This window comes from Bos grunniens, chromosome 5 (assembly GCF_055505025.1).
Source record: "Bos grunniens cultivar Pamir isolate PY7600 chromosome 5, Bosgru_T2T1.0, whole genome shotgun sequence".
Taxonomy (NCBI): Eukaryota; Metazoa; Chordata; class Mammalia; order Artiodactyla; family Bovidae; genus Bos; species Bos grunniens.
Window position 1 is genome coordinate 11643591 of NC_141169.1, and position 26330 is coordinate 11669920.

At 37.9% G+C, this 26330-nt stretch overlaps 1 protein-coding gene across 11 annotated transcripts in view; it reads right to left on the reverse strand.

Annotated features, from left to right (window-relative positions):
* Positions 1-26330, reverse strand: part of PPFIA2 (PPFI scaffold protein A2) — a 502390-nt gene that overhangs the window by 31609 nt on the left and 444451 nt on the right. For all 11 annotated transcript variants that reach the window (XM_086398878.1, XM_086398877.1, XM_086398875.1 and 8 more), the window contains 2 exons: positions 7448-7529; positions 2889-3089 (listed from right to left, as the gene is read on the reverse strand). In XM_086398878.1, the coding sequence (XP_086255004.1) occupies positions 2889-3089; positions 7448-7529 (283 nt within the window). The remainder of the gene's footprint in view (positions 1-2888; positions 3090-7447; positions 7530-26330) is intronic.

The window sequence follows — 26330 nt, forward strand, 5'->3', positions numbered from 1 at the left end:
AAAGAAAGTAGAATGAAAAGGTCTCTATCAAAGAGTTAATAGTGAAAATATGAATTATTTTAATAATTAGCAATATATTAGCTGTCTTTCAAATGTTAACTTCTCTTTGAGCCTTAATCAAAAGTGACTTTTCCCTCATTGGAATGCCAGAGCACTCTGCTTCTATGTCTTCCTTTTCTTAGCATGGTTGCCCTCTCTGTAATCAGGGCATACATATTTCATATCCTGTGTAGTGGTGGGTAGTACAACTTATAAAATCATCATTTTAAGGTGCATATTTATTGACTATTTACAATTTGCCAGGCCCTGAGTTAAGGCCCAGGGACTATGGAAAACCTCATAATACACTTGCTCTAGTGTGGGATGAATCAAGGATAGAAAATTATGTAGTCCTTTCTTCTAAGTATACAGAGCGATGACTCGGGAAGGGAAGCAAGCCCAGACTTTGGAGTTTGGTGAAAACTTTTTAGAGGAAGGACATTCAGGGGTCATCACTGGAGGACAGTGACCCTGGAGTGGAAAGAATGTTCCAGGCAGAGAGAAGAATGACTGAAAAAGCTAATGATCAACCCAAATCATAAAAGTTTAGGAAACTGAAATCAGGTCTGTGTTCCTGGGATCCTGATCTGAGGAAATAAAGCCTTTGAGGGGAATTGAGAATAGATGATGAAGGGTCTCATAAGCTCTCTTTACATTTGACTATTCTTTGAACAATTGAGTATGCTCTTACCTTTAACAGCTTGTGATTTAAGTTCCTTCAGTTTGTTTAGAGATTTTTAGAAAAATAGTGCTTAATTATTCAATTTTCCTTTAAGAAATAGGATGCTAAATATTTATAAATTATACTCTACTTTTCATATTTAAATTGGGACTTCTGTTGCTTTTATTTTTGCAAGATTAGAAATTTTAAACATTTTTGTTCAAATTTGCTCTTGGGAGGAGAATGTTAACATAAACCAGTCATGATACTTCTCTCTCAGTTGGAAGTTACGCAGGAAACTCATCATCAGATCTGAATTCTGTAGTAACTATTTTAATGGCCTTCTCAGTTTTTATTTTAAATATATTCTGAATTACTTTTTTAGCTTCAGTAATACTTCAGCTATAGTATATAACATTTATATACATTTTAATATGCTATCAGTTCAGTTCTGTTGCTCCATCGTGTCCGACTCTGTGCAGCCCCATGGACTGCAGCACACCAGGCCTCCCTGTCCATCACCAACTCCCAGAGTTTACTCAAGCTCATGACTATTGAGTCGGTGATGCCGTCCAACCATCTCACCCTCTGCTGCCCTCTTCTCCTCCTGCACTCAATCTTTCCCAGCATCAGGGTCTTTTCAGATGAGTCAGTTCTATACATCAGGTGGCCAAAGTATTGGAGTTTCAGCTTCAGTATCAATCCTTCCAATGAATATTCAGGACTGATTTCCTTTAGGATAGACTAGTTGGATCTCCTTGCAGTCCAAGGGACTCTCAAGTGTCTTCTCCAACACAATTCAAAAGCATCAATTCTTCAGCAATGCTGTAAAGAGTTGGACTGTAAAGAGTTGTAAAGTCCAACTCTCACATCCATACATGACTACTGGAAAAACCATAGCATTGACTAGGCGGACCTTTGTTGGCAAAGTAATGTCTCTGCTTTTCAGTATGCTGTCTAGGTTGGTCATAACTTTTCTTCCAAGGAGCAAGCATCTTTTAATTTCATGGCTGCAGTCACCATCTGCAGTGATTTTGGAGTCCCCCAAAATAAAGTCTGTCACTGTTTCCACTCTTTCTCCATCTATTTGCCATGAAGTGATGGGACCAGATGCCATGATCTTAGTTTTCTGAATGTTGAGTTTTTACTCAACGTTTACTCTCCTCTTTCACTTTCAACAAGTCATATATAAGAATTTGTTAAAGTATATATTTTCTCCTAAATATATCTTAGGAAAAAGTTAAAATGGAATTATATAAGAAAGATAAACAATTAAATTTTGACTTTGTGTTTCTAGCACTGGAATCTAGTACACTGGGAAGGAATATAAGAATATATATAATAAAATGAAGCCAATTCTCCAATTTACGGTGATGTTTAAGACCCATATGAAAAAAAGTTATACTCAAGTTAGCTGTGTGCCTGAAAACTGAAATAATTTTGCTTTCCTATCTTTTGCCCACTATTTGAACTTACCTCATTTTTCCTTTTTTTTTTTTTTTGTATAAGACATGGGATAAGAAAAATCCAATTAACATCAGAAATCACATTCTTTATCAGAAAATGATATAATTTGGAGAAGGACTAAGGAAGGAATGAATGTTATTTGCAAGTTTCTCTCAGTGTTTGAATTTGTCATCTGGCATTCCTTTTTAAAATATTTTGATCTTTTCTAATATTAAGACAGGGACAAAATTATGAGAGAAATAGGGATTTATAAATAAAAAGCAAACAGGTTTTGAGGGCAGGTAATTCACATGGTATTTATAAAACATTAAATATCAGGTACTTTGATTTATGAAAACTGCTTAAGAGGTAGTGAGTTTAGCGTTACATCTTCAAAAAGTACTGCTGCCCAGAGTTCATCTCTTGAGATGCTGGATTACATTAAAAAGGAAAAATCTCATGAAAGAATAAACTCTTGGTCTCGCTTGGGAGAAAAATCTAAACTTTAGAGGCTAGCTCAAAAGTCTATTTTGGTTGCAGCCTTCAAGTCTGATAGGAATCATAGCTCTTCAATTGAAAGCCTATTAAAAGTAGCAGCAAGGTTAATGAAGAGCAAGCTAGATCTCCTGAGAATAATGCATGCTGACATTGACATGCTTGCTGCCACAGTTCTGCTCTGTGGGCCTGGGGAGGCTGCTGTCTGCCCAGCCCTGGGAGAGGGAAGGAGCACAAAGGGACTCACAGTTCTGGATGTCGGAGGAGCTGAAGGACTGGTTAGGGAAACCATCTCCTGGATTGCTAATCGGAGCTTTAAGCGATGCAGAGGGTTGCTGATTCCAATCTCTCTCTGGATCTCAGTGTCCGATAAAGCAGACATAATGGCACCGCTCTTCACATTGGCTCTGCAGGCTGCCACATACCAAGCAGGCATTCCCAACCAGAGCTGTTGGATTGGGGGGAAAATGTACCCAGATTATAATCATAGTTAACCATTAACACTATGTGCTACATCGTATTCTAATTATCTGACCTGTATGAACTCATTTATTACCACAACCCCATGAAAGAGATGCAATTCTTATTTCCCCCAGGAGAGAGAGAGGCATAAAGACATTAAATAATTTATTCAAAGAACCAGTTAGGCAGTAATGGAAATAAAGATTGGAAAGGTAGCCTTCAGGGTCTGCAATTTAACAACGAATTTATGAGGGATAAATATAATAGCTGCACCTCACCAAACCTCCTCTAGAGTTTAAGGACAAGAATGGCTACAAGCTGCATTTGGTAAAGGCTCAATTAACACATTTGTTTAATAAATGACTTCAATTTAGAATTCTCCTTTGGAATTCTGAGTGCTTTTAATCAAAGGCTTTAATGTGGCTAAGCGACATTTCCAACCTACCTACCTACCTATGCTATGTGCTAATTTGTATGTGCTCAATTAGATGCTAAATAGGAAAATACTTTTTGGAGAACGAAATGATGGGCTAATGCAAGAGGCTAACAGTATAAGCACCTGTAAAACATTAATTAAAGAGAGTTATGAAACAAATAATGCTCTAGAAATTACGGATTCTGATTTTTCAACTTTGCTGTGAGACTCTGGAAAGAGTTGAATTGGCAGTGCAATGAACACAGCATAATGCCCAGCACGCATCTGAAGCCCAGGGTGGATGTGCTGAGTTGTAGCAGCAGAATTACACACACTATTTTAATAAGGAATATTCTTGCCATTCCTCTCCCCACTCCCCTATGAAGAAGAAGCGGGGCACGTGCTGGTGAGTTTAAATTTTTAAAAAGCTAAAGTACTATTTTGGGGGGAGGGGTATTTTATTTGTTGGTATGAACAGACTGAGCAAAAGGAGAGTGAGAGCAAGTGAAGGAAAAAGTGAAGAACAACCATAAATCAGCAATATATAGCGTCAAGAGCTCTAGACTAAGAATCAGAAGGCTCAGGCCTTCCCTGTCATCAGTGAGTTGTACAAGTCCTCTGTACCTCAGCCCTATTTCCCTCCTTTGTAAAATGGAAGGGATTTGGCTTTATTATTTCTAAGGCTTTGTTTTAGGCAGCTTCTAAGATGGTTCCAAATAATCTCACTCCCTGATATTCCTGCACGTGTATCACCCTCTTCCTCCAAGTTGCAGCTGGACCTGGAGACTTACTGTAATGAAAAGACTGTGTGATGAAAGTGACTGGCGCTGGTGGTGAAGAACCCACCTGTCAATGCAAGGGGTGCCAGAGATCCAGGTTTGATCCCTGGGAAGATCCTTTAAAGGAGGGCATGGCACCCCACTCCAGTATTCTTGCCTGGAGAATCCCATGGACAGAGGAGCCTGGCAGGCTATAGTCCATAGGATCGCACAGAGTCAGACACGACTGAAGCGACTTAGCACACATGCAAAATGATGGGACATGACTTTCCAGGTTAGGTTACGAACAGACGGGCTTCATTCCAGCTGGTCCTCTCTGCCTCTATTCTCTGAGCTCTTGCTCTGGGGGAAGCCAGCTGTCGAGCTGCGAGCAGTCCTGTGAGATGCTCATGTGGAAAGGAACAGATGTCTCTGGCCAACAGCTAGCAAGGAATGGAGTCAGCTCAGAACTGGATTTTCCCCCAAGTCAAGACTTGACACGACTGGGGCCCTGGGCTGACACTCTGCCTGCAGTCTTGTGAGAGACTCTGGAAAGAGGCCGTAGTAAACCATGTCTAGATTCCTGACCCACAGAAGTCATGAGGAAAAGAAATGCTACGTGTTGGGATAATTTGCTACATGATAGTAAATAACTAATACTGATTTTTTTTTTAATTTTAAAAATTCTTCTATGTTAAGGGGTTGCTTGCTTCTGTAGAGGAATTAAAAAGTCAAATTGTTCACACAATGTGGCCTGGGCTGTGATGGAGAGAGAAAGGAGACAGGTGCAATGCATGACTGACGATAGCATCTCCTACATGTTAGGCATGGGAATTGACCTTGCCTTGACAGATAATGATTATATACGAGTAAAGACGGGATTTGAATTCATAGTTTGTAACCTGAAGTTCAAAATAACTAAACATCTAAATATACCTTCACTGGACCTGAATGATTTTCACTTCTTTTCACCTCCTCTATACTAAGATATTTGGACTTCCATACCAGTTAACATTACCAATATATGGTTGCCAATACCTAGTTACCAAGGTCATTCCTGATTGTTCTGTGTGCGAAGTCGTTTCAGTCATGTCTGACTCTGTGCGACCCTATGGACTATAGCCTGCCGTGCTCCTCCATTCATGATATTCTCCAGGCAAGAACACTGGAGTGGGTCACCATGCCCTTCTCCAGGGGATCTTCCAGACCCAGAGATGGAACCCATGACTCTTAACATCTCCTGCACTGGCAGGCAGGTTCTTTACCACTAGTGCTACCCGGAAAGTCCCCATTCCTGATTAGACTTTCACAAAGTTCTTGGTGTCTATAAACGGTGTATGAAGCATCAGACTTATTTGTACCCATCACTCAGTGGGCTGTGCAAGCAAGGAAGTACTAAAGGAGGTGAAAGTTAAGAGCTCTCATTCACTGGATCACCCACCTCATTCATCATGTTTATTCCATTTTATAATTTCAGTCACTTTAGGGAACACACTAGGAGCAATTTCTGTGTGCTCAGGATAGTTTTAATTAGCAGAAACGTCACTGCCTGTCATTCCCTAGGCCCTTAATGTCAGTAAATCTTTTTTTTAATAAAGGATCTGTTCATCACTTGCCAAAATAGCAGCTAACTCTGTGAAACTGTAGCTCATTTCGCTGGAGAGAAACTGCACAATGAGTTGCTCTCAGTTTTGCAGTGGGCTTTCTTAAACATTTTGTCTTATAAATTGATTTTTAAAATATAGTAATTTTAAAGACATATTCGGAAGAACAGCTGTGATCACTAATAAGCTAAAAAATTTCCTGACTGATATGAAAGAATAAAGCAAGACACAGGCTTCTTTCACTCAGTCCAAGAAAAAATGCAAAGCATGTTTTTATATTTATCTGTGTAAGATAATTTTTTAAAATTAAATGTTTTGTTGTCCCTCATTGATTAATTCGTTAGCTCTGGATTTGATATAATAATGAAGGTGAACAATTTTAGAATCCTGAACCTTTTAAAACAATGGTTTCTAATTGCCTCTGCCAAGCAACAAAAGTTCATACAGTCAGTCCCTTGGTGTTCTTGGGCTATTGGCTCCAGGACATCGCAGACCAAAATCTGCAGATGCTGGAGTCCCTGTAGGGCCTGACTATCCAGGGCTTATCATCCATGGATTTGTTTCAGATTGAACGTGTTTGGTTGAATCCACGGGCGGGGAACCCATGGATACGGTGGACTGACTATACTCCCCTTCATCTTGACATCAGCATCTCCTAGCAGCTGCCAACAGCCCACATTAGAGAACTGAATGGAAGGGGTGGTGAAACTATTGATAAGTGGCATGAAAGGGCCCTTGTGGTCAAATATGTATTTCCTTCCCCATTCTCGTCTGCTTCTGCTGATCAGGTATTGATTCATTTATCCAGGCCCTTGTATTGTGCAGGATATGCTAAATGTAGTTCTCATTTCATTAAAAACATTCAGTCTAGACCCAGAAGGGAACAAGGGTTTGTGTATTCTGCAAAATTCCAAATGTCTAAATCTAGCTGGCTCCTTCATGTTCAGGAATTATACTACAAGCAAAGGAATGGCTGCAAATGTCTTGAATCACACAGAAGTGTTAAAAATACGGAGATGGCTCTTTTCTGTTAACCTGCTGATGAGGAAGGGCTCTGGACTAATGTACTGGACAGATGCTTCCTAGCAACAACACAGCGCAAGTGTTAGTCACTCAGTTGTGTCTGACTCTTTGTGACCCCATGGGCTGTAGCCCCCCAGGCTCCTCTGTCCATGGGATTCTCCAGGCAAGAGTACTGGAGTGAGTTGCCATTCTCTTCTCCAGGGGATCTTCCTGACCCAGGGATCAAATCCGGGTCTCCTACATTGCAGGCAGATTCTTTACTGTCCGAGGAGTGTCACTCAAGAATTGCTTCTTGATTTACTCTAGATATAAAGAACACGGAATTTACTAAGAGTTTCTTTGATCTCACTGCCTGCTGCTTCTGCCACAGTCACAAGAAAGCATCAGAGTAAAGTCACAGCTATGACTGTGGGTCCCTAGATAAAGCAAACATTCTCTTTATAAGCTATTCCAGACTATGGGAAAAATGAAGACGTCAGGAACCCAGCTTTACTTGTCTCTAAACATTGGATTGGATGAGAGTCTTCTGATTTAATTCTCTTACCTCTAGCCATGCGACTACAGTGGGCCCATCCCACTGGGCAAAAGGTAATCCCTTTCTCCGAGCTTCTTCTAGAAGTTCATGCCTGAAGTATACAGCAAGGATTATTAGTCAGGTAATATGGGAAAAGACGGCTGTGATTATTTTTAATGACAATATTTTTTAAAAGCCCAATAATCTTTATAAGCTTTTAATGAGTTAATACAGAATAACAGAATTCTTTCTTTCTTTGAATAATACATGCAAATCATCCATTGATTTTATTAGAAATGAAACATTGATATCTAAACATAATCTAAACACTGATTCTCTGAAATTCAAACATTAAATGTTAATGGACTAAGAAACTGAATTATATTATCAGCAAATATCTTTATCCCTTAAACAAGAAAGTGGCCCACATATACATATTCCTGCATGCATTACAGGGTCTAAATGAAGTTTCTTCCATCTGTCTTGTCTGCTTCTCTTTATTATTTCAATAGTAAAAAAAAAAATGCCTGTTTATAGAGGCAGAAGATCAAGTCCATAATTTTAGCCCCATTTAAATGATACACTTGATTTTAGTGTGCTTTCTGGGTCCAGGTGGCTATCTTAGGAGTTAGTTTTTTGTATAGACTACAACATTACTTCTCATTTGAAGGGAACTCTGAGGTACATTGACTTCCATCTTTAAAAACAATGTAAGGTATAAAATTCAATAGTACACTTATTTTCATTTACAATCACTACTGGTTTTAATAAAAGCAAAGCATCTCAATGACAACAAATGGTTGTTTCTGAAAACAAAAATATGTGAAGAGCCTAGACAAATGCATCTTTAATCACTATCCCTACTACTGACCCTTGACATCCATTTACAAAACCAATTTCAGCTTGTTAATGATTGAAATAACAAGTTTGTGTTTCTTTGGAACTCAAATTGATATATCCCTGGCCAGGACTATACTGGAAAATATATTCTCTATTCCTTAGATACATTGATCTTACACACACATTTTATACATATTGTTTTATTTTGAATGTGTGTCTTTCATGCTTAGGAACTCCAAAATGAAGCATTTGATTATTTCCTGCTATCAACTGATTAACTGCTTATTGAGGTGGACTATAACATGTTAGAATATATAATAAAGATGTCTTCTAACACAAAAGCTTTCCATGTCTGCGATAGATGCTACCACAAAATGCAGCGCAACAAAGAAATGAGGAGGCAAAACAAAGATTGAAGTTAATTGTAGCTGAAGAGACACATAAATCAACTGCTTTTTCACTTCACAGGGTAATAAAGAAAGCGTGCGTAAGCTATTCAGCACCTGGGAAGGGGGACAGCGACACTGGCGCCCTGACTCCAGAGTGAAACTAGAGCAGTTCTCGAACCTGGCTTGCTCTCCTCTCACCCATCCCCTCAGGCTTTCCAATGACATTCCTGCACTGAGAACTGGGCTTTTTGAATAGCCTAATCTCACTGTTATAGAATATATCAATATATTCAATATATTGAATATAAATGAGTTGAAGGGTTAAACGACAAACCATCAGGTAATTATCGAGCACCTATTGTGAGCTGAGACCTGAGACTCACACAGACAAGCACCCAGTTTTACAGGAGATCCCTGGTTAAACAGAAAAAGCAAATACAAGAAACTGTTTAAAAATATAGTACAATTCACAAATAGATGCTAACCTCAATGAAGCACATTCTGAGTGGGATGTTTTGGAGAAGGGGTTAATATTCGTAGCAATGGAAATGAGCAGTGGAGACTTTAGAGCAACTGAACTGACTTTGAAGGGCTGGTGGAAAGGAGTTAGGGATGACATTCCAAGCATGACGAGCAGTAAGCGCGGAGGGGCAGAGGCAGGACTGAACACAAGACACATGCAAGAAAATTCAGAGTAGGTTTCCACAGAGCCCAGGAGCATTATCAAGAGTTGCAACGTTATATCCATTAGGGGGGGAAAACACTTCAGTTATGTGACAGGTGAGTAGCATTAAAGGGGAAGAAACAAATACACATTTACAACTGGTTTTTGCTACATTTAGCAAAAAAAAAAAAAAAGAAAAAAAGGCAAGTCAATATGCACTCACCACCTAGAAAGCACATAACATTTTCACAAGGAAATGACATAAATCATACATAAGCCATTTTTGGAAAGTAGAACATTTCAATTGTGAAACTTCTAATGAGTTCCCTAATTTAAAAAGCACACCACAGGAACTGGAGTGATCCTGTTAAAAGCTGAGTCAGATAATGTAACTTCTCTGCTCATAACTTTCCAATTACTATTTGCCTCACTGAGAATAAAAGCTAAAGCAGCTGTTAGGATCCACTCTACCCTCTGTTCTCGGACTCAACTCCCATCTCAGCAAGCAACACTGGTTTCCTTCTTGTTCCCTGGACACAGTCCAGACTTTTTTCTGCCGCAGGACCTTTGCATATGCTGTTGCCTCATTTTGAATGCTTGTCTCCTGTATCTTCACATGCCTTACTCTTTGTATACTTTTAAATCTTTACTCAAATGTCACTTTCTCTCTGAATGTCTCTTCCCCTCTTTCCCATAATACCAAGCAGACATTCCTTATCCCCATTCCTTGTCTTATTTTTTCCCACATCACTTATCTTCTAACATAACGTATCATTTATGTCTCGACCTGTCATCTCATGAAAGAAAGTAAGCTCAAGGGGGACCAATGCTTCAAGTACATACTCTGTTCAGAGGTGCATCTGAAGCATCCAGAACAAAGCCAGGCACCAAAGAGGTGTTCGGTAAACAGTAGTGAATGTTGAACATGTCAGCCAGTATTTGTTTACGTTTAGTTGCTTCTTGTTTCAATAAATTACATCTCATAATATATTTTTAGTATATTTTTTCCAGTCACTTTATGAGAACAGCACCCATGACAGATGATTCTAAGAGTTCGATCTGGTTTGAGATTCCTGGTAGGAATCTGATTAAGAGGCAATCCAATGAGCTCAAATAATCCTATTCTCCTTTTGAACAGAAATTTATCATACAGTTGTCTGAGAAATCATCGGACATTATATCCCATGGAAAATTTTTCTTTGTGCTTTGTTATGTTTAAATCACAAACACTCATAGCACAGCAGCTTTAGTAAGAGTATGCAAATGTCATGGGGAGCGTGTAATTTCCTTCGTTCTGTCTCACCGCAAACATTTGAAACAGCAGACCAGTGTCACAGCTCGATTACAGCTCAGAATTTTATTTGGCAAGCAAAGGAACATACACCCTCAAGGCATGAAGGCAAGCTGACCTTAAAGGAAAAGTGAAGAGAAGAGAGGCCAGAGGCCCAATTTTGGCTCTTTTCAAATGTTTTTTCTCTTCCCCCTGAGCCTGCCCTATGTAAATTGGGCGAGCCAGGAGGGCTGTTTGTTTTACCTGAGGGTCTCACTCCAGTCCCCGGACCTTCCTTTGTTCTATTTTCGAGGGCTTTTCCCTACTTTGTCTTTTAGCCACTGCCATTCTGGACTCCTTTTTCCTATTCTAACTACCTAACACAAAGATAATGAGGTAAGGGTCCAGGGGATTCTGCCTTTGGCCCTTGGCTGGCAGGGCTAAATCCCAAATAGAGGCCTCTGAACTGATACACTTGAAACTGTGAGAAACAGGTCAGACTGGAGTGGATGACTGTATGTTGCATGATATTAATCCAGATCTGCTTTTCCTTAACCCAAGGGCGGTATTAATTATGTAAAGCAATGCACTGAAATTCTCAAAGCAATATTTCATTTAATTTTTCTCTATTAAAAAAAATCTGCATCATATGGAAATTATTTAAGTGACATATATCTGGACACACTGGCTTGGGAGAGAGGCATGGTTAGGAAAATGAAGCAATATGGTTACTGCTGAAGTTCTTGGAAATCACTGAGTTTAATACATGGTGATCTCACGAGAGATTATTAAGAATGAGTATAGCATTAATTGCATGAAGGCATGCTTGTGGTCATCAGATATTTTGAAGATACTTTCAGAGAAATAGTGACCTGCAGTATTAGGAAATACTAAATTAAAAAAAAGTGACGGGATAAATAGGCATTTTGGATACACTGGTGTTCTCTGCTTTTGTCTTCCTTCCTTCCTTCCTTCTTGCCTTGCTCCCTCCCTTCCTTCTCTTTCTCTCTCTCTGTTCCTTTGTTTCTTGCTTTCTCCCTTCCTTCTTCCTTTCTCTCTTTTAGATAATCTAATATCTAGCCATCCTTTCCCCTCAAATCACCTACATCTACCCATCACTATACACATGGGCACCCATGAAGTGAAGTGAAGTGGCTCAGTCGTGCCCGACTCTTTGTGACCCCCATGGACTGTAGCCCACCAGGCTCCTCCGTCCATGGGATTCTCCAGGCAAGGACTGGAGTGGGTTGCTATTTCCTTCTCCAGGAGATCTTTCCCACCCAGGGATCGAACCTGGGTCTTCTGCATTGTAGGCAGATGCTTTGCCGTCTGAGCCACCAGAGAATATTGGGCACCCACATTTGTTTTAAATTTTAGAACAGATTTTAGAGGACAGTCAGTAGCACTTCCTTGTACAGGAAGTTTCAGGTACAAGACTGTCATTTCCTGTGTGGAAACAAAGTACTGGTTGTAAAGGAAGGTCAGTTTGGAATCAGAAAAACTTCTGAGTTGCCGAGTCTTTTCAGCAAACACATTCTTGTCTGCAGGAAAGAATGCCATTGCTGCTGTTGCTGCTAAGTTGCTTCAGTCGTGTCCGACTCTGTGTGACCCCATAGATGGCAGCCCACCAGGCTCCCCCGTCCCTGGGATACTCCAGGCAAGAACACTGGAGTGGGTTGCCATTTCCTCCTCCAATGCATGAAAGTGAAAAGTGAAAGTGAAGTCGCTCAGTCGTGTCCGACTCTTAGCGACCCCATGGACTGCAGCCTACCAGGCTCCTCCATCCATGGGATTTTCCAGGCAAGAGTACTGGAGTGGGGTGCCATTGCCTTCTCCAAGAATGCCATTAGATTTCCCCAAAGGCCTCAGACTCTCTTGAGAAGGGTGTCAGTGAGTTACTGTCAATGGAATGCGGTGCGTCGAGAAGCACATGGGGAACACTCAGGGGTGTGAATAATTGGCAAGTTCACAGGGAAACGTGCTGAAGGCAGCCTGCACTTGCTGCACCTGATCCGAAGACAGGAGCAAAGCGTGGGCACCCTAGTGATATCTACCACCAAGGACATCTAGATAAAGGGCTGGAAATGTCTAAAAAATGTAAATCCATCAAGGGCATTTTCTGGGCTTGTAGTCCCTAAATCCTAATCCAGACTAATTTAAGCAAGTATGGCTTTGCTTGAATGATTCCATCCAAATAGAAATGTCTGGTTCCTCCTTTCTAGGTTTTATATCTTCAACTGTTTCAGTTTTGACCTCACAAGTAGAGTATGTTTGCGTTTCTTAGCTTTGTGTCTTTCATACTGAATGATATCCATATGCTTTCCTGTCTTGTCTTCCCACTGTGTCTTGTTTTTCAAGACACAACAAAAACGCTTTCTCTCTGAAACCAGCCTACCCTAGACCTGGAGGCAATACTTAGTACTTATTTTTTTAGGCCCCTCAGTACCAAACAATTTTCCCTAGAATATCTTTAACATTTTGCTGAGTCAGAAATTTTGTTAGTTTTATTTTGTTTTGAGGTCAAAAATTCAATGCATAGTAGGTCTATAAGAATCTACTGACTGCCTGCTGACCCTAGTCCCAGGGTGTCCGCAGTCCCTGATCTCATGCTCTTATAGTTTGGGAGAACAACTTGTAAATCAACAAATTCACTAAGATGTTAAACGCTGAGAAATGAAATTCATTATTCAAAAATTCACAACCCTGGGGGCAGTGAAGTCTCCTTCTCCATATTTTTCCCATTGTGGATGGTTCGTTGGTATCAGTGAAAAGAGAGTCACAAAGAGTCAGCTTCCTCATGTGTAAGATGAAGTTGATAACAGTACCTATCTCAGAGGGTTGGTATGAGAGTTAAATAAGAAAATATATTTAATGTGATGACAACTATAATGTGTACAAAAGAAACAACCAATAAATATGAGCTATTTATTATTGAACTGTCCTCTGAAAATCATTCAATAGTTACTCAAATGCCTACAACACAATCATCAACTTGGATTACAAAGACTAAACCTTCCTTTCTAATAATCTTCCCTGACCTCTAATTAGACCTAGAAACTTACTTTGCCAAATAATTTGAACATGAATAATTCCATCTTTGCAAGTACCATTTTCTAGCAATAGTAAGTTGTTTCTTGTCTTTGATGATCAAAATCTCGAGTGCTAGCTAAGTTGCTTCACTCATGTCTGACTCTTTGTGACTGTAGCCCGCCAGGCTCCTCTGTCCATGGGATTCTCCAGGCAAGAATATTGGAGTGGGTTACCATTTCCTTCTCCAGGGGATCTTCCCGACCCAGGGATCGAACCCAGGTCTCATGCCTCAGAGGCAGATTCTCTACCATCTGAGCTATCAGAGAAGCTCTGGGACACCTAAATCATAAAACATCCTCTTATTTTTGATCATCCCAGATCCCACAATGACTCTTTTATCTTTCAAAATCTGGAAATTCATAGTGTGAGCGTCATTCATAAAGACTGTTTCCTTCTTGCCTGCGTGTGTGTTCAGTCATGTCCAACTCTTTGTGACCCCATGGACTCTAGCCTGGCAGGCCACTCTGTCCATGGAACTTCCCAGGCAAGAATACTGGAATGGGTTGCCATTTCCTACTCCAAGGGATCTTCCTGACATGGGGATTGAACTGCGTTTCTTGCGTCTCCTTCATCGACAGGCAGATTTTTTACCACTGTGCCACTTAGGAAGCCCATTAACGGCACCAAATGCATGAGGTTCATCTTCCTCCCAAGACTAACATTCAGAAGTAAGTATAGTCTACTGCACCATGCATCTTTGCTTGATCTAGCCAAGAACATCTTTTGAGAGATTGCTGTCTCGTAATCCATGAAATTCTCAGTGTTGACAACCATCCAGGATCCTTGGTCGAAGGTTGACTTTTAAGTATTCTATGTTTTTGTTAAGATCCAACTACTTATTACATCTTAATAAGAAGTAAGAATTTTGCTTATCAGTTACACAGATTGGCTGCAGAAAGAGATTAAAATGTCCTCTCTAAAATTAAATATGATATTTTGTAAATTGATTGGCTACTACCAAAGCTTTTGTTCAAACTCATTTGTAGATCATGGCAGTGAACTCCCAGTCTGCCTCTCCGGTGGTATTCCCTACTTCTCATCCTTGTTCCACCTTCCAGAAAGACCTTTCTAAACACAAATATTTTTGGAAGGGTTGCCTGCTTTAAAAACTTCAAAGGGGGAGGGAAGATTTTAAAGCAGGCAACTAAAAATAAACTTCCCAGGTGGCACAGTGGTAACGAATCCACCTGCCAATGCAGGAGATATGAGATGCAGGCTCGATCCCTGCATCAGGAAGATCCCCTGGAAGAGGAAATGACAACCCATGCTAGTATTCTTGCCAGGAGAATCCTATGGATAGAGGAGTCTGGTGGGCTACAGCCCATGGGATCACTAAGAGCTGGGCATGACTGAGCGCACACAGAGAACTGAAAATAAAGGTCATATATCTTGGCACAACTAAAAAGACCCTTGGTGAAATGGCCCTTGGATTTCTCCCAGCTTCTTTTGCTCAACCAATACTGCAGTGCTTGCTATGTCCCAAATACCTCATTCTATTTTTTTACCCTCCATGACTTTGTATATGCCTTTATCTTCTGCCCGAGACATCCTTCTTTGCACCATAATTGTGGAAAACTCACACTTATATTCCTGACTCAGTCTAAACTTTATCCTTCCTGTCAAGATTCCAAGACCTTTCCCAGGCAGAATTCATTTTCTCTTCTACGAGAGAAAGAGAAATTTGAATACATATTCTGTACATATAATACAAATACATATATTTGAAGAGAATACATATTCTCTTCAAATATTATAACTTGTATACATTCTAGTTATTGCACTTGCTGTATTTCTCATTTATGATTTAATATTGTATTTAAATGTAATTGAAATGTATTACAATTGACTACAGTGAGTAATTGAATCTATTGTACTTTCTTGTTTATATGAACCACTTCATATTCTGAGATAAAATATCATGGTTTGAAAATGTTATGTTTCTGTATGCAGACGAATTAGGCTTTGGATCTTGGATAATAATTGCTGACATGCATTTACCACTTACTCTGTGATACTGAGTGACAGTGTGAAGCACGATCCTTAGTGCCTTATACGTATAAGTCATGAACCTTCACATCCAACAAGATACATGCTGATACACATTTGCAGATGAGGACACTGAAGATGAGACCACTTGGAACACACAGTCAGTGAGCCAGAGCCAGAATCTGAGCACCAACAACCTGGTTAGAGTCAGCCTCTTACCCCCCACATTATCCTTTAGCTAACTAACCTCTCTGAACTTTTCACAATCATGAAAGGAGGATGGGAGTAACCATGTCTTTGTTAAAATGAAAGGCAATGATGCTCTCCCACCTTTATTTCTCCTCTCATTGTTCATTCACATGTAGACTCACATTAATTTGATTTCTGGTAATATAGATAGTCTTTACCACCTTCACCATCACACATCAGTTCCCAACACTATAAGATAAAAAAGGAACCTTCCTTTTCTTGCTGTTTCCTATTAAAAACAGGTTCTGAATCTTGGCCAGAGGAAGGAAGTTAGCCCCATTTATATAATCAGGATGGAAAAGCTGAATTTGTAATTTGTTTCAGTTTAATTTTGCATTATTGTAATACAAAGTAATTATCTGGTTGAAAAATTTATCTTTAGGGTTTATTTATTTACTGTGGCACACAGCAAGTACTTACTTATTAATATAACCAGGAGAAATAAATGACTTGATAAGAACCAAGAATGAAATGTAAGTCAAAATAATTTGACAGTTGAATCTACTTAACAGTATAGTACAGAGAATAAATCTATACATAGTTCTAAAAGCAAATTTATATAACTTTGCACTATTATTAATTATAAAATGTATCCTATTCCTATAAACTTCAACAGTGAAGAGGGTAAATAAAACATGATCTCTTCAAATTTCAACCAGACAATGGGTTATAATGCCATTTTTCAGAAATCTATATCTATTGACCAATTCTGTGAGAATCAAAAGTACAAAAAACTGTTTCAAACTCTGGTCAGTAAACATGAAGGAAATATAGCACCATGTCAATTTTTTTAAACATATGTAAGTTGAAAATATATATATAAATTAACATAATTATTCTGAACAGAAATATATTCCAAATCCCAATCAACTGCTTCAGACGTTGATTACCTAAATATACACATTTAGCTCCATAAAATTAAGAGTTTCAAATCCAACATTAACAAGGTTGACTTGATCTGAAAGCGCAGCATGCTGTGATTCTGTATGTGGGTTAGTGCAAGTGTACATGTAGGTATATCCTATTTGGCACATTTTCACATGTAGTACATATAAAAGTCCATTGCACATTTAAGTGGTGCTTTATTTAGATCCTCAGATGCATGCTACATTGCTTGAAACTGAAATTATTTGAATACATAAATCCTAAGTTCATTCATGTTGAAACCTTTTTTTTTTTTTCCTGCAAAAATGGAGGGCAGAGCCTCAGGAAAGAAATATATTTGTGAATTTGAGTTGGGATTTACATAATTTCACTCCTCATTTTATTTTGAATTTAATTACTTTCAAAACCGCTAAAAAGGTGTAAACACACACATGCATGCACAAATGTGATGGAGCAATGCAGTTACTCATGCTGTTGTTGACAGCTAGCGGGGCTTGTATTTCTTCCCGGTAAACAATTTCCCTTTTGCAGTACACTGTGGTCTGTCCTCCCCAGTCCCTTCCTGATTGTTAAATAGGAACTTACTGGAGAGACACTGGGAAGTTTGCAGGTTTATTTGGAGGCCATTTAGACTAGACTGCTTTGGTGCTTCATTAATTTTGTGTCCTCTTTAAATCAGATTTGAAGTTTATAGTTCTAAGCTTCTGAGATTATTTTTTTCCCATACTCTTGTGAGTATTAGGAAGTTGGCAGAAAGTACAGATAATATAAGTCATTCACTCAAAGGTATGCAGAAAACACATGGAGCTTAAAGTCTTGTCTTCTGTTCCTAATTCAATATTCTTTCCACCCAAATCTTCCCACATCTATGCTATGTTCGTACTGTCTTCTCCTGACATTTAACTTCCCAAGCTTCCTTTAGTAATTGGACCAAGGAAATGATTTTGGGGCCTTAAAATGTTTAAATTCTAGGAGCATGCACAAGACAAGAAATTAAATTTTAGAATTAAGGTAATTATATCAGTTTCTTAAAGTCCACAGACATTGATGTATTATGAATTTATTATTTTTCAATATTGCATTCAAAAAGAAAAGGGAGAATAAAGTTTTTTTCTTGGCATTATTTTTCTCATGAAACTTAAAATCATTAGAAAACAGAAGGCCACTATTACATGATGACATGTAAATAATTCTTTAAAATCCAGGGTCAGAGTATTGAATATTTTAAAAAAGTAAGGTCTTACAATTTGCATTTGGCCAATGTAGTTGAATAGTACTCCAATCACAGTTTGCCTTGCATTTTAAAGAACACTTCCTAGAGCTTTCCTTAATATAAATTATCCTAACTTAAGAAAATACTGCATTGTTAAATAATTAGTAGTAGTAATTATATCTTAGAGTAGGAAAAATGTAACAAATGTAAACCAAACTAATAAACAAAGCACATGACCTGTATTGGTGTATAAAATATCCATATTGCCCATTAGTGACACTTTCCATAGCTTCCTGAAAAATTGCATCTCAGTAGAGCCGGAGCCATTTTATTTGCTCCCTCAAAATGTTTTGCTTAAAGTGTAAAAATCAATACCTCTCTCCATCTAAAGTGTTTTATAGCTCATCATGTTGTCCATGTGGGCATTTATAGAAACGTAATACTTTATATTATGCATAAACTGAAGCCTACTTGGTTTTAGAAATACATAACATATTCTAAATTTAGTTCAAAAAGCAGGATTTGAAATTTGGAACAGTAATCTTAGTAATACACCTTTCAAAGCTTTAAGAATTAACTCATAGTATAGGAAACAGGAGAAGGAACACATGAGACCAAAGGGTTCAGCCAAAACCAAGGATTACGTATAAGTTCTACTGGGGGAGATTCAACATTTAACCCTCTTCATCAAAGGGCAGTTCTGGTAACTGACAAATAAATTTATCTCTTGAATATAATGCTAGTGGAGAACCATGAAGCACTTTGAAACACACAGGCAGAGTCAGCCATGCAGCATAGTCAAAAATACCCAAGTGACCTGCAGCTATTACTTAAGCCTCACTGAATGTCATACTCACCCCTAGAGAGTGACTTAAGAACTAGGGAAAATGTCATCTGGATTGTCTTTTGATGTGTGTCTAGTAGAACTGAAGAAATTGAAGTGTCTGAAAGGCCGACATGATTCATTTAAATGTGAACATTTCTCTGAACCAATGATTCCTTTTATGGTAAGAAAATGAATACACTTCACAATTTTCATTTTAGGTCAGAGGCCGTGCAGCTTGTGTTACAACTGAAAGGAGAAATACTAAAGACAAAAGAAAAAGAGGATGGTGCTGAAAATAAACATGTTCAGCAGCCATTGTGATTCAACTTACCCTGATGTGCTTTTCATGAGATGGAGGAGGACAGATGAAAAAGAAAAGCACACAAATGTTAATGGATACATTTCAATCCAAAGAAAGCCATGGAATAAAACAAGAGCATCATTTCAGATGTGCTAAAGCTCAGATATGAGAAAGACATGGTGTTCTGTTTTTTGTTTTTTGTTTTTTTTTTAATTTCACCATGACACAGATACTCACTGCATCCAAAAGCATAATCAGGCTGAAGGCAGTTCTAATAGTTGACCAGTAGTCTGTCTCTTGAAAATGAGCCACTCTGAAACATGCATGACCACATTTTCCCAGCCTATAGTAAACCCCGGGAGGAAGTCAGGCAGCTTGTTAAAGAAGATTCTTCACCTCGGGCCACTCAGGTTATTTTACAAATAGAAGCAGTAACCTATTAAGTGATGTTTGGGATCTCAAACAGATTTATAAGCTTAGAGCTTAAGAAAAATACAGCAGACTTCTGGAAAGAAAGTGACTCGAAGAAAGCACTGGTTTGAGGGTGGGTCTATCTGGATTCTGGTTCACATACATGGTTTGATCAAAATCACTGGTAAGGTTCTGATGTTCAATCTCCCGAACTTAATTTGAGGCAAGAAGAAATTTTCACATCCTAGTTCCATAATTTTATTGTGACATTACACATGTGGTATAACAATAGTAATAATTATGTGCCAGTAATCAGGTCATGAAAAAGTCCTAAAAAATTCTGTCAGTCTTCTCCCCTCTAGAAGAGTAATTCCTCCTCCTCTATTTAAGCTGGCAACTGGGTGTCTTTAAGTAGACACATTTATTTATTTGGACAGATGTTGGTAAACATTGCTCTGAGGGGGAAAATGAACTAGATTAGTTCACCAATGTTACCAGATGTCATCACAGAAAGGTTGATTTTGTTGTGGTGTTTGAAGTAGCCCACTTGTTCCCTGGGGAGAGTAGAGGCACTGGGAAAATATGGAATTTAAATAACCCAATAAAAAGCCATGAGAATATTATTTTAAATTTTTTTATAAAAGCATACTAGACCAATTCTTAGAAAAATAAAATTTTACTACATAAAATATAGTCAATGTAACAAAATATGAAGCAGAGACTCCTATCTAAGAAATGAAGCAAGTTAGAGAGCTCCCTTTTTTAATTACACAATCATTATAAAGAAAAGCTGGAAGTGCGATGAACACCCTGCACGTGCCTCCTCCAAATGCATTCATTCAGAGAAACTGTGTATTCTTTCACTAAATGTGCATTTTGGAGAAATGCAGTTCTTTGACCTTAGCTTCAGAACAGCTGGGACCAGTTTTTAAATTTTTCACATAAACAAAAACACAGCAGCCCATACACATTGGCATCTCAATGTCCTAAGAAACTTAAGGCATCTTTCTTGCATCATATATGCAACAGAAAGGAAATTAAGACCCAAAGAAATACATTCTAGGTGGTTAGAATGATTTTCCTGTCAACATACCTGTGAACTCTTTGATGAGTTATCAGAAAAAAGCAATTTCTGAGCTCTCCATGAAAACTATTTTTCATGAAGCATTTGGGGCCAGTTATTACCATGGACAAAATAATCTTCCTCAGCCTACAAGTTACCTAGGCATTGCTCTCTAATAAAGTTGAATAAATATGCACACAGTGGAATATTAATTTTTTTCACATATTTATCATTTTTAAAATAGGAAATCTGTACCTATAGAAATACCCTAAATATAAAACATGAGAAATTGTGAAAATAAACAGGAAATACAAACATATGACTCAAAAAGTATTGCTTAAAGTTCTAATATATTTATCAGTATGCATAAGTTATCTGACTTCTCATAGTTTTTACTAACTTTCTTCTCCTCCACAGGCAATTAATTTAAGAGCAATCTTGACTAGCTATTTCATTTTAGAATTAAGTATTTCAGCTCACAACTTTCAAAAAGACATGTTCTGCAACGGACAAAAAGCTGTAATTATAAATGACTCTTAAGAGAGTTTGTGATAATATATTATAAATTCATATCAGAGATAATACATATTTGTAGTGCTTTTGGTCTAGATAAAGACAGTTTTTTTCTTATAAAAATTGATATTCTTTTCTACATGCAATTATTTATAGGAACATATAACTTATTTTTTTCTTTCTACTCCAGATTGTCAAAATTATGAGAATACCAAGAGAGATTCTGTCAAAAATTAATCTTCTTCATTTAAAGACCACTGTAGTACATAATAGACAAATAATTTTTCACTGACCTAGAAAAAATAGGTTTTAAGTTACCCTCTAACCAATAAGAACAAGTCAGTTATTGGCACAATATTTTCCTTGGGAACATCAGCATACATCCAGGCACAAACAAGAAGATATTATCAACTAACATATATCTTATATTTAAAAACAGGATTCTTAAATGTTTAATTGCCTCACTTTAATCTTCTAGATCTTCCACTGAATGAATGAGCCGTCTATTTATAAACTAGTTAACTTTGAATGCAAAATTTCACATTAGAAATATTTATTAAATGAACTTCATATGTGGAATGTAGTTGCCTTTTGCTTCTTAAAGTTCAAGTTAACGACTCAGAAATTTAAAAAATCAATTGTTAACAATTGAGATTGAGGAGTGAACAGATAGTGACTGAAGTGAAAAAGTAGAATGAAGAAATGATTTCCTTTAATAGGTGAAACTTGAGCATGTTTAAATGCTGATGACCACAATCCAGAAGAGAGGAGGATTGGAAGAGAATTTGAAGTACAAGTGGGAAACTGGCACAACCAGACAGACAAAATAAGCAGGGATGGTCTTAAATGAGAAGAAATTAACCTAGTTTGCTGTGTTAAAGCAGGATGGGGGCAAGAGTTAGTGTGAATTCAGCAGCAAATAATTCAGAGGACTGAGGTGGTCTCTTTCTCTCTCCCTCTAGAGTAGAATGTGAATGCACCTGCAGAAGACACAGGTTTGAGGACAGTGGAGGTCTCTGACAAAAGCTGCAGAGAATAGAAAGAAGACCGGTAACAGAAAAATATTGGGAATACCTGGCAGTGTTGAATTCCCACATGAAGCTGATTCAAATTCCCTTGCATTAATTTTCTCTTGTAGCACTCAGGTAACCCAAACATAGCCATGGAGAAAGAAAAATTCATTGGTGACTCTAGTTATGATATGTACATAACCAAATGAAAAAAAATCATGGGTTTGGAATTTCTGAGCATGGTGAAATTATGGTCATAGAATCCAAGCGAAATAGGGAGATAGAAGAGGACCAAATGCAGCTGATAGACTAAAAAGTGATAGAAGTTTTTAAAAAGATGATAGTAGAAGAAGTTGATAAAACCAAGCTGAAAGAAGGAGATAGGAAGGAATGATATGCATGAATTAGTAACTTCTGAGTAGGGGTGATCTGGGAGCAACGACAGGATTCAGAATATAACATAGGATGTGTCTGACTTGGAAGAGAGAATGACATTGGAAGTAATGAAGCCATGAACTTAAAGGTTAAGTTGCAAACAGCTGATTTATGTGGATATAAGAGCACCCAGGGATGATAGCAGAAATTGCTTTATATACAGTGATGGGATACAGATAAAAATAAATAGCCAAGCACATTTATAGTGATCCTTATAAATTAAAGAAAATGATTCAGAAGTGTTAAGTATGGTTTATTATACTTCTACAGAAGTAATTTTTCTGGCTGAGAAATCTTTACTTTTTCAAGAATTTTGTTATTCTTTTGCCCGTGATTATATTCCAGTCAAGGCCCAATTAAAAAATTTAAGTATGTAGAATCTGAAATAAATACATTTAACTGTATGCTGTATATATATGTAATATATATATATGTATCAATCAGTTCAGTCGCTCAGCCGTGTCTGACTCTTTTTGACCCCATAGACTGCAGCACGCCAGGCTTCCCTGCCCATCACCAGCTCCCAGAGCTTACTCAAACTCATGTCCATTCTGTTGGTGATGCCATCCAACCATCTCACCCTCTGTTGTTCCCTTCTCCTCCCACCTTCAATCTTTCCCAGCATCAGGGTCTTTTCCAAGGAGTCAGTTCTTCACATCAGGTGGCCAAAGTATTAGAGCTTCAGCTTCAGTCCTTCCAGTGAATATTCAGGACTGATTTTCTTTAGGATTGACTAGTTTGATCTCCTTGCAGTCCAAGGGACTCTCGAGTCTTCTCCAACACCACAGTTCAAAAGCATCAATTCTTCAGCACTCAGCTTTCTTTATAGTCCAATTCTCACACCCATACGTGACTACTGGAAAAACCATAGCCTTGACTAAATGGACCTTTGTTGGTAAAGTAATGTCTTTGCTTTTTTAATATGCTGCCTAGATATATATATCTGTGTGTGTGTTCAGTCGCTAAGTCATGTTCAACTCTTTGTGACCCCATCGACTGCAGCATGCCAGGCTTCCGCGTCCTTCACTATCTCCTGGAGTTTGCTCAAATTCATGTCCATTGAGTCAGTGATGCCATCCAATCATCTCATCCTCTGCCGGCCCCTTCTTCTGCCTTCAGCCCTTCCCGGCATCAGTTATATATATGTATACATGCATACATATATTTTTTGAATGAAAAGTCTCTTGTTATCTATTTTTTTTATAAAACCCTGTCAATAGGATATAGATAATCACTGACCTTAGAAATGTGGGAACAAGGTAGAGAAGCTTGCTTCTGAAAGGCTAACTTTAAATAACTATGGGCAAAAAGCACATCTTCAAAGACCTTATAAAAATACCATATAGAGCTAATATAAGCTTCTATATTATGGAAACAAATATAGAGAATACCTTTTAGATCAAGATGTCAGTCAGCATTATATTTGAATGTATCCTAATTAGTCACTTTTTTCTTTTCTTTTAATGAAAGAACTTAATCATCCTTACTGTTAGACACCGACTTTGAAAATTTTATTGGGACAAATAATGTTAGATTGATTCAAGCAGACATTTACATTTCTTACATAACTTATTAGTAATCATTACTATACTTATATCAAACTTTGGTGATAGTATGTGTGGCTAATTACATTAGAAAAAAATCAACTTTATAAAGTAACTACACTACTTTGAAATTACCTCCATTTCTCATTCTTAAATAAGTGTCTGATTTAAATACATTTGTTGCTAATTTGGAAGGATGGGATGGGGTCAGATAAGAAACTAATTATTCCCTATGGAAAAAACTATGCTTCTCTTTTCAGAGTATAAAGAGAGAGATTCTTTTTTGACTCCCCATGGAGACTATTTAAAATTAGATAGGAGACTTAAGATCCAGCTGAAAGTTTGGACTACATAATCTTTAAATTGCAGCCTTATCCTGAGATTCTAAATAGTTCAGAGAAAATAGGGCTCCAGAGGTCTGCACCTCTGTATACCACAGTGCTTGGAAAGCTGTGTTTTTTCATTGTGGAAGCAACAGCATTTCTACCTCAAAGGCTTTGTGAAAACTACAAGACAAAAATGCATGTAAATGTATAGAACAGTGCCTGGCATATTGCAACTACTCAATGTGGTTATTAAATACTTCTTACATATAAAGAAGATCATTATTATCATTACCGCAAAAAGGATGAGGAGGAACACAGAACAGTATATACATACACACGGAGACAAGAGTAGTCATAAAAAAGACATAGATATTAAGTATATTAAGAACAGAACGTGCAGGATGGGAAGCAGAGACAAAGGGATAGATAGGAACCAGATAATGTGGGGATTTAGGGACTATATGAAGGCATTTGAGATTTATCCTAGGGATGCTAGGAAATGATTGAGGGATTTTAGGCAAGTTTAGACATAATGATTTAGATAGATTTCTTTAGCTGAAGTGTGAAGAATGAATTTGAGGAAGGCAAGACTAGAAGACACTGTTTTAGTATGATGGTCTGAGCAAGAAAGAAGAAAATCAGCAAGCTTGAGAGATTTTAAAGAGCTATTATCTAGATCACCTTGTGTGGAGGCGCACAGAGCTAAGAGCAAGGACAAGGCAGGATGAGGGCAGAGACGAAGCCCTGGTTTCCAGTTCGGTTAGTTTGTGGAAGTCACTGCCCCAGTTCCTGTTCCATATTCTTGGGTTTTTGTTCTTCTTTTTCCACCCAGATGCTATTTATGTATTCAGTTATGCAAAATGCATGTCTTGAGTATCTACACTGTGCCAGGCACTGCACTTGTTTAAAAAAGCAGAGGTTCTCTGAGTCCAGCTTTTTGAATTATGTAGAAAAACACAGAATCCAGGGCAGGGGCAATTTGAAGAGCATGTAATTCAATTTCTCAACTGAAATCTGAATCCCTCATATAATAATCTAGCCACATTCATACACTTGGTAGGTCTATGTTGGACTTAATCACGAGAAATAGCTCTCTTTCTAGGGGGTCAATTCTTTCTTCTCAGATCTGTGATTGTTAGCAGTCCTCACTTACACGCAGCTCACATTTATCTGTTAACAGCCTTTCACTTTGGGCCCAAGATCTTCTCATGCAGCCAAAAGAACACATTTGATTGCTCTTTTTTCTTCGGAGCGTCTGGATCTTTGTTATCCGTACCCCACATATTCCTAATTGTTTGCAACACTCCTTGAAGGCGTTCAGTGTCATCTTGCTATGCTGATCATGTTCTTCCGAATATGTGCTTGCTTGAATATATCTGCTTCAAGCATATTTCCCAGAAATTAATACAATATCCAGGTATGTTCTGGTCAGTACATAGAATTTTGGCCTTATCAACTGCTTTTTGGGTACTGAAAATCATTAATATCTTTATAGGCATTGGCAATTTATCTTTTTTTGTAGAAACATTTTTCTCAGGAGTTGCAGTTAAATTATACATATCCCCCTATACATAAGCATTCAGCATATATGAAGTTGGATGCAGATTTATTAACGTATAAATGACCCTGTTAAACTTCATCTTCTTAGATTTGCATCTCTCTTCAAAGGTTTCCCTTAAACAAAATTCTTTATCTAAACTTAACTACGTCTTCTAGCTTCGTGCTTTCACAAATATCATATTCATATTTAAGTCAAATACTAAAGTGCTGAGTTTGCCAACTTCCATTTCACTCAGTCATCAGGAATTCACTTGTCCAGCCCCTGTGATTACAAGGACTCCACCAGTTATATTTTCATGGTTTTAGTCTCATTCCAATCTTATGTTCGTTTAGAAAGT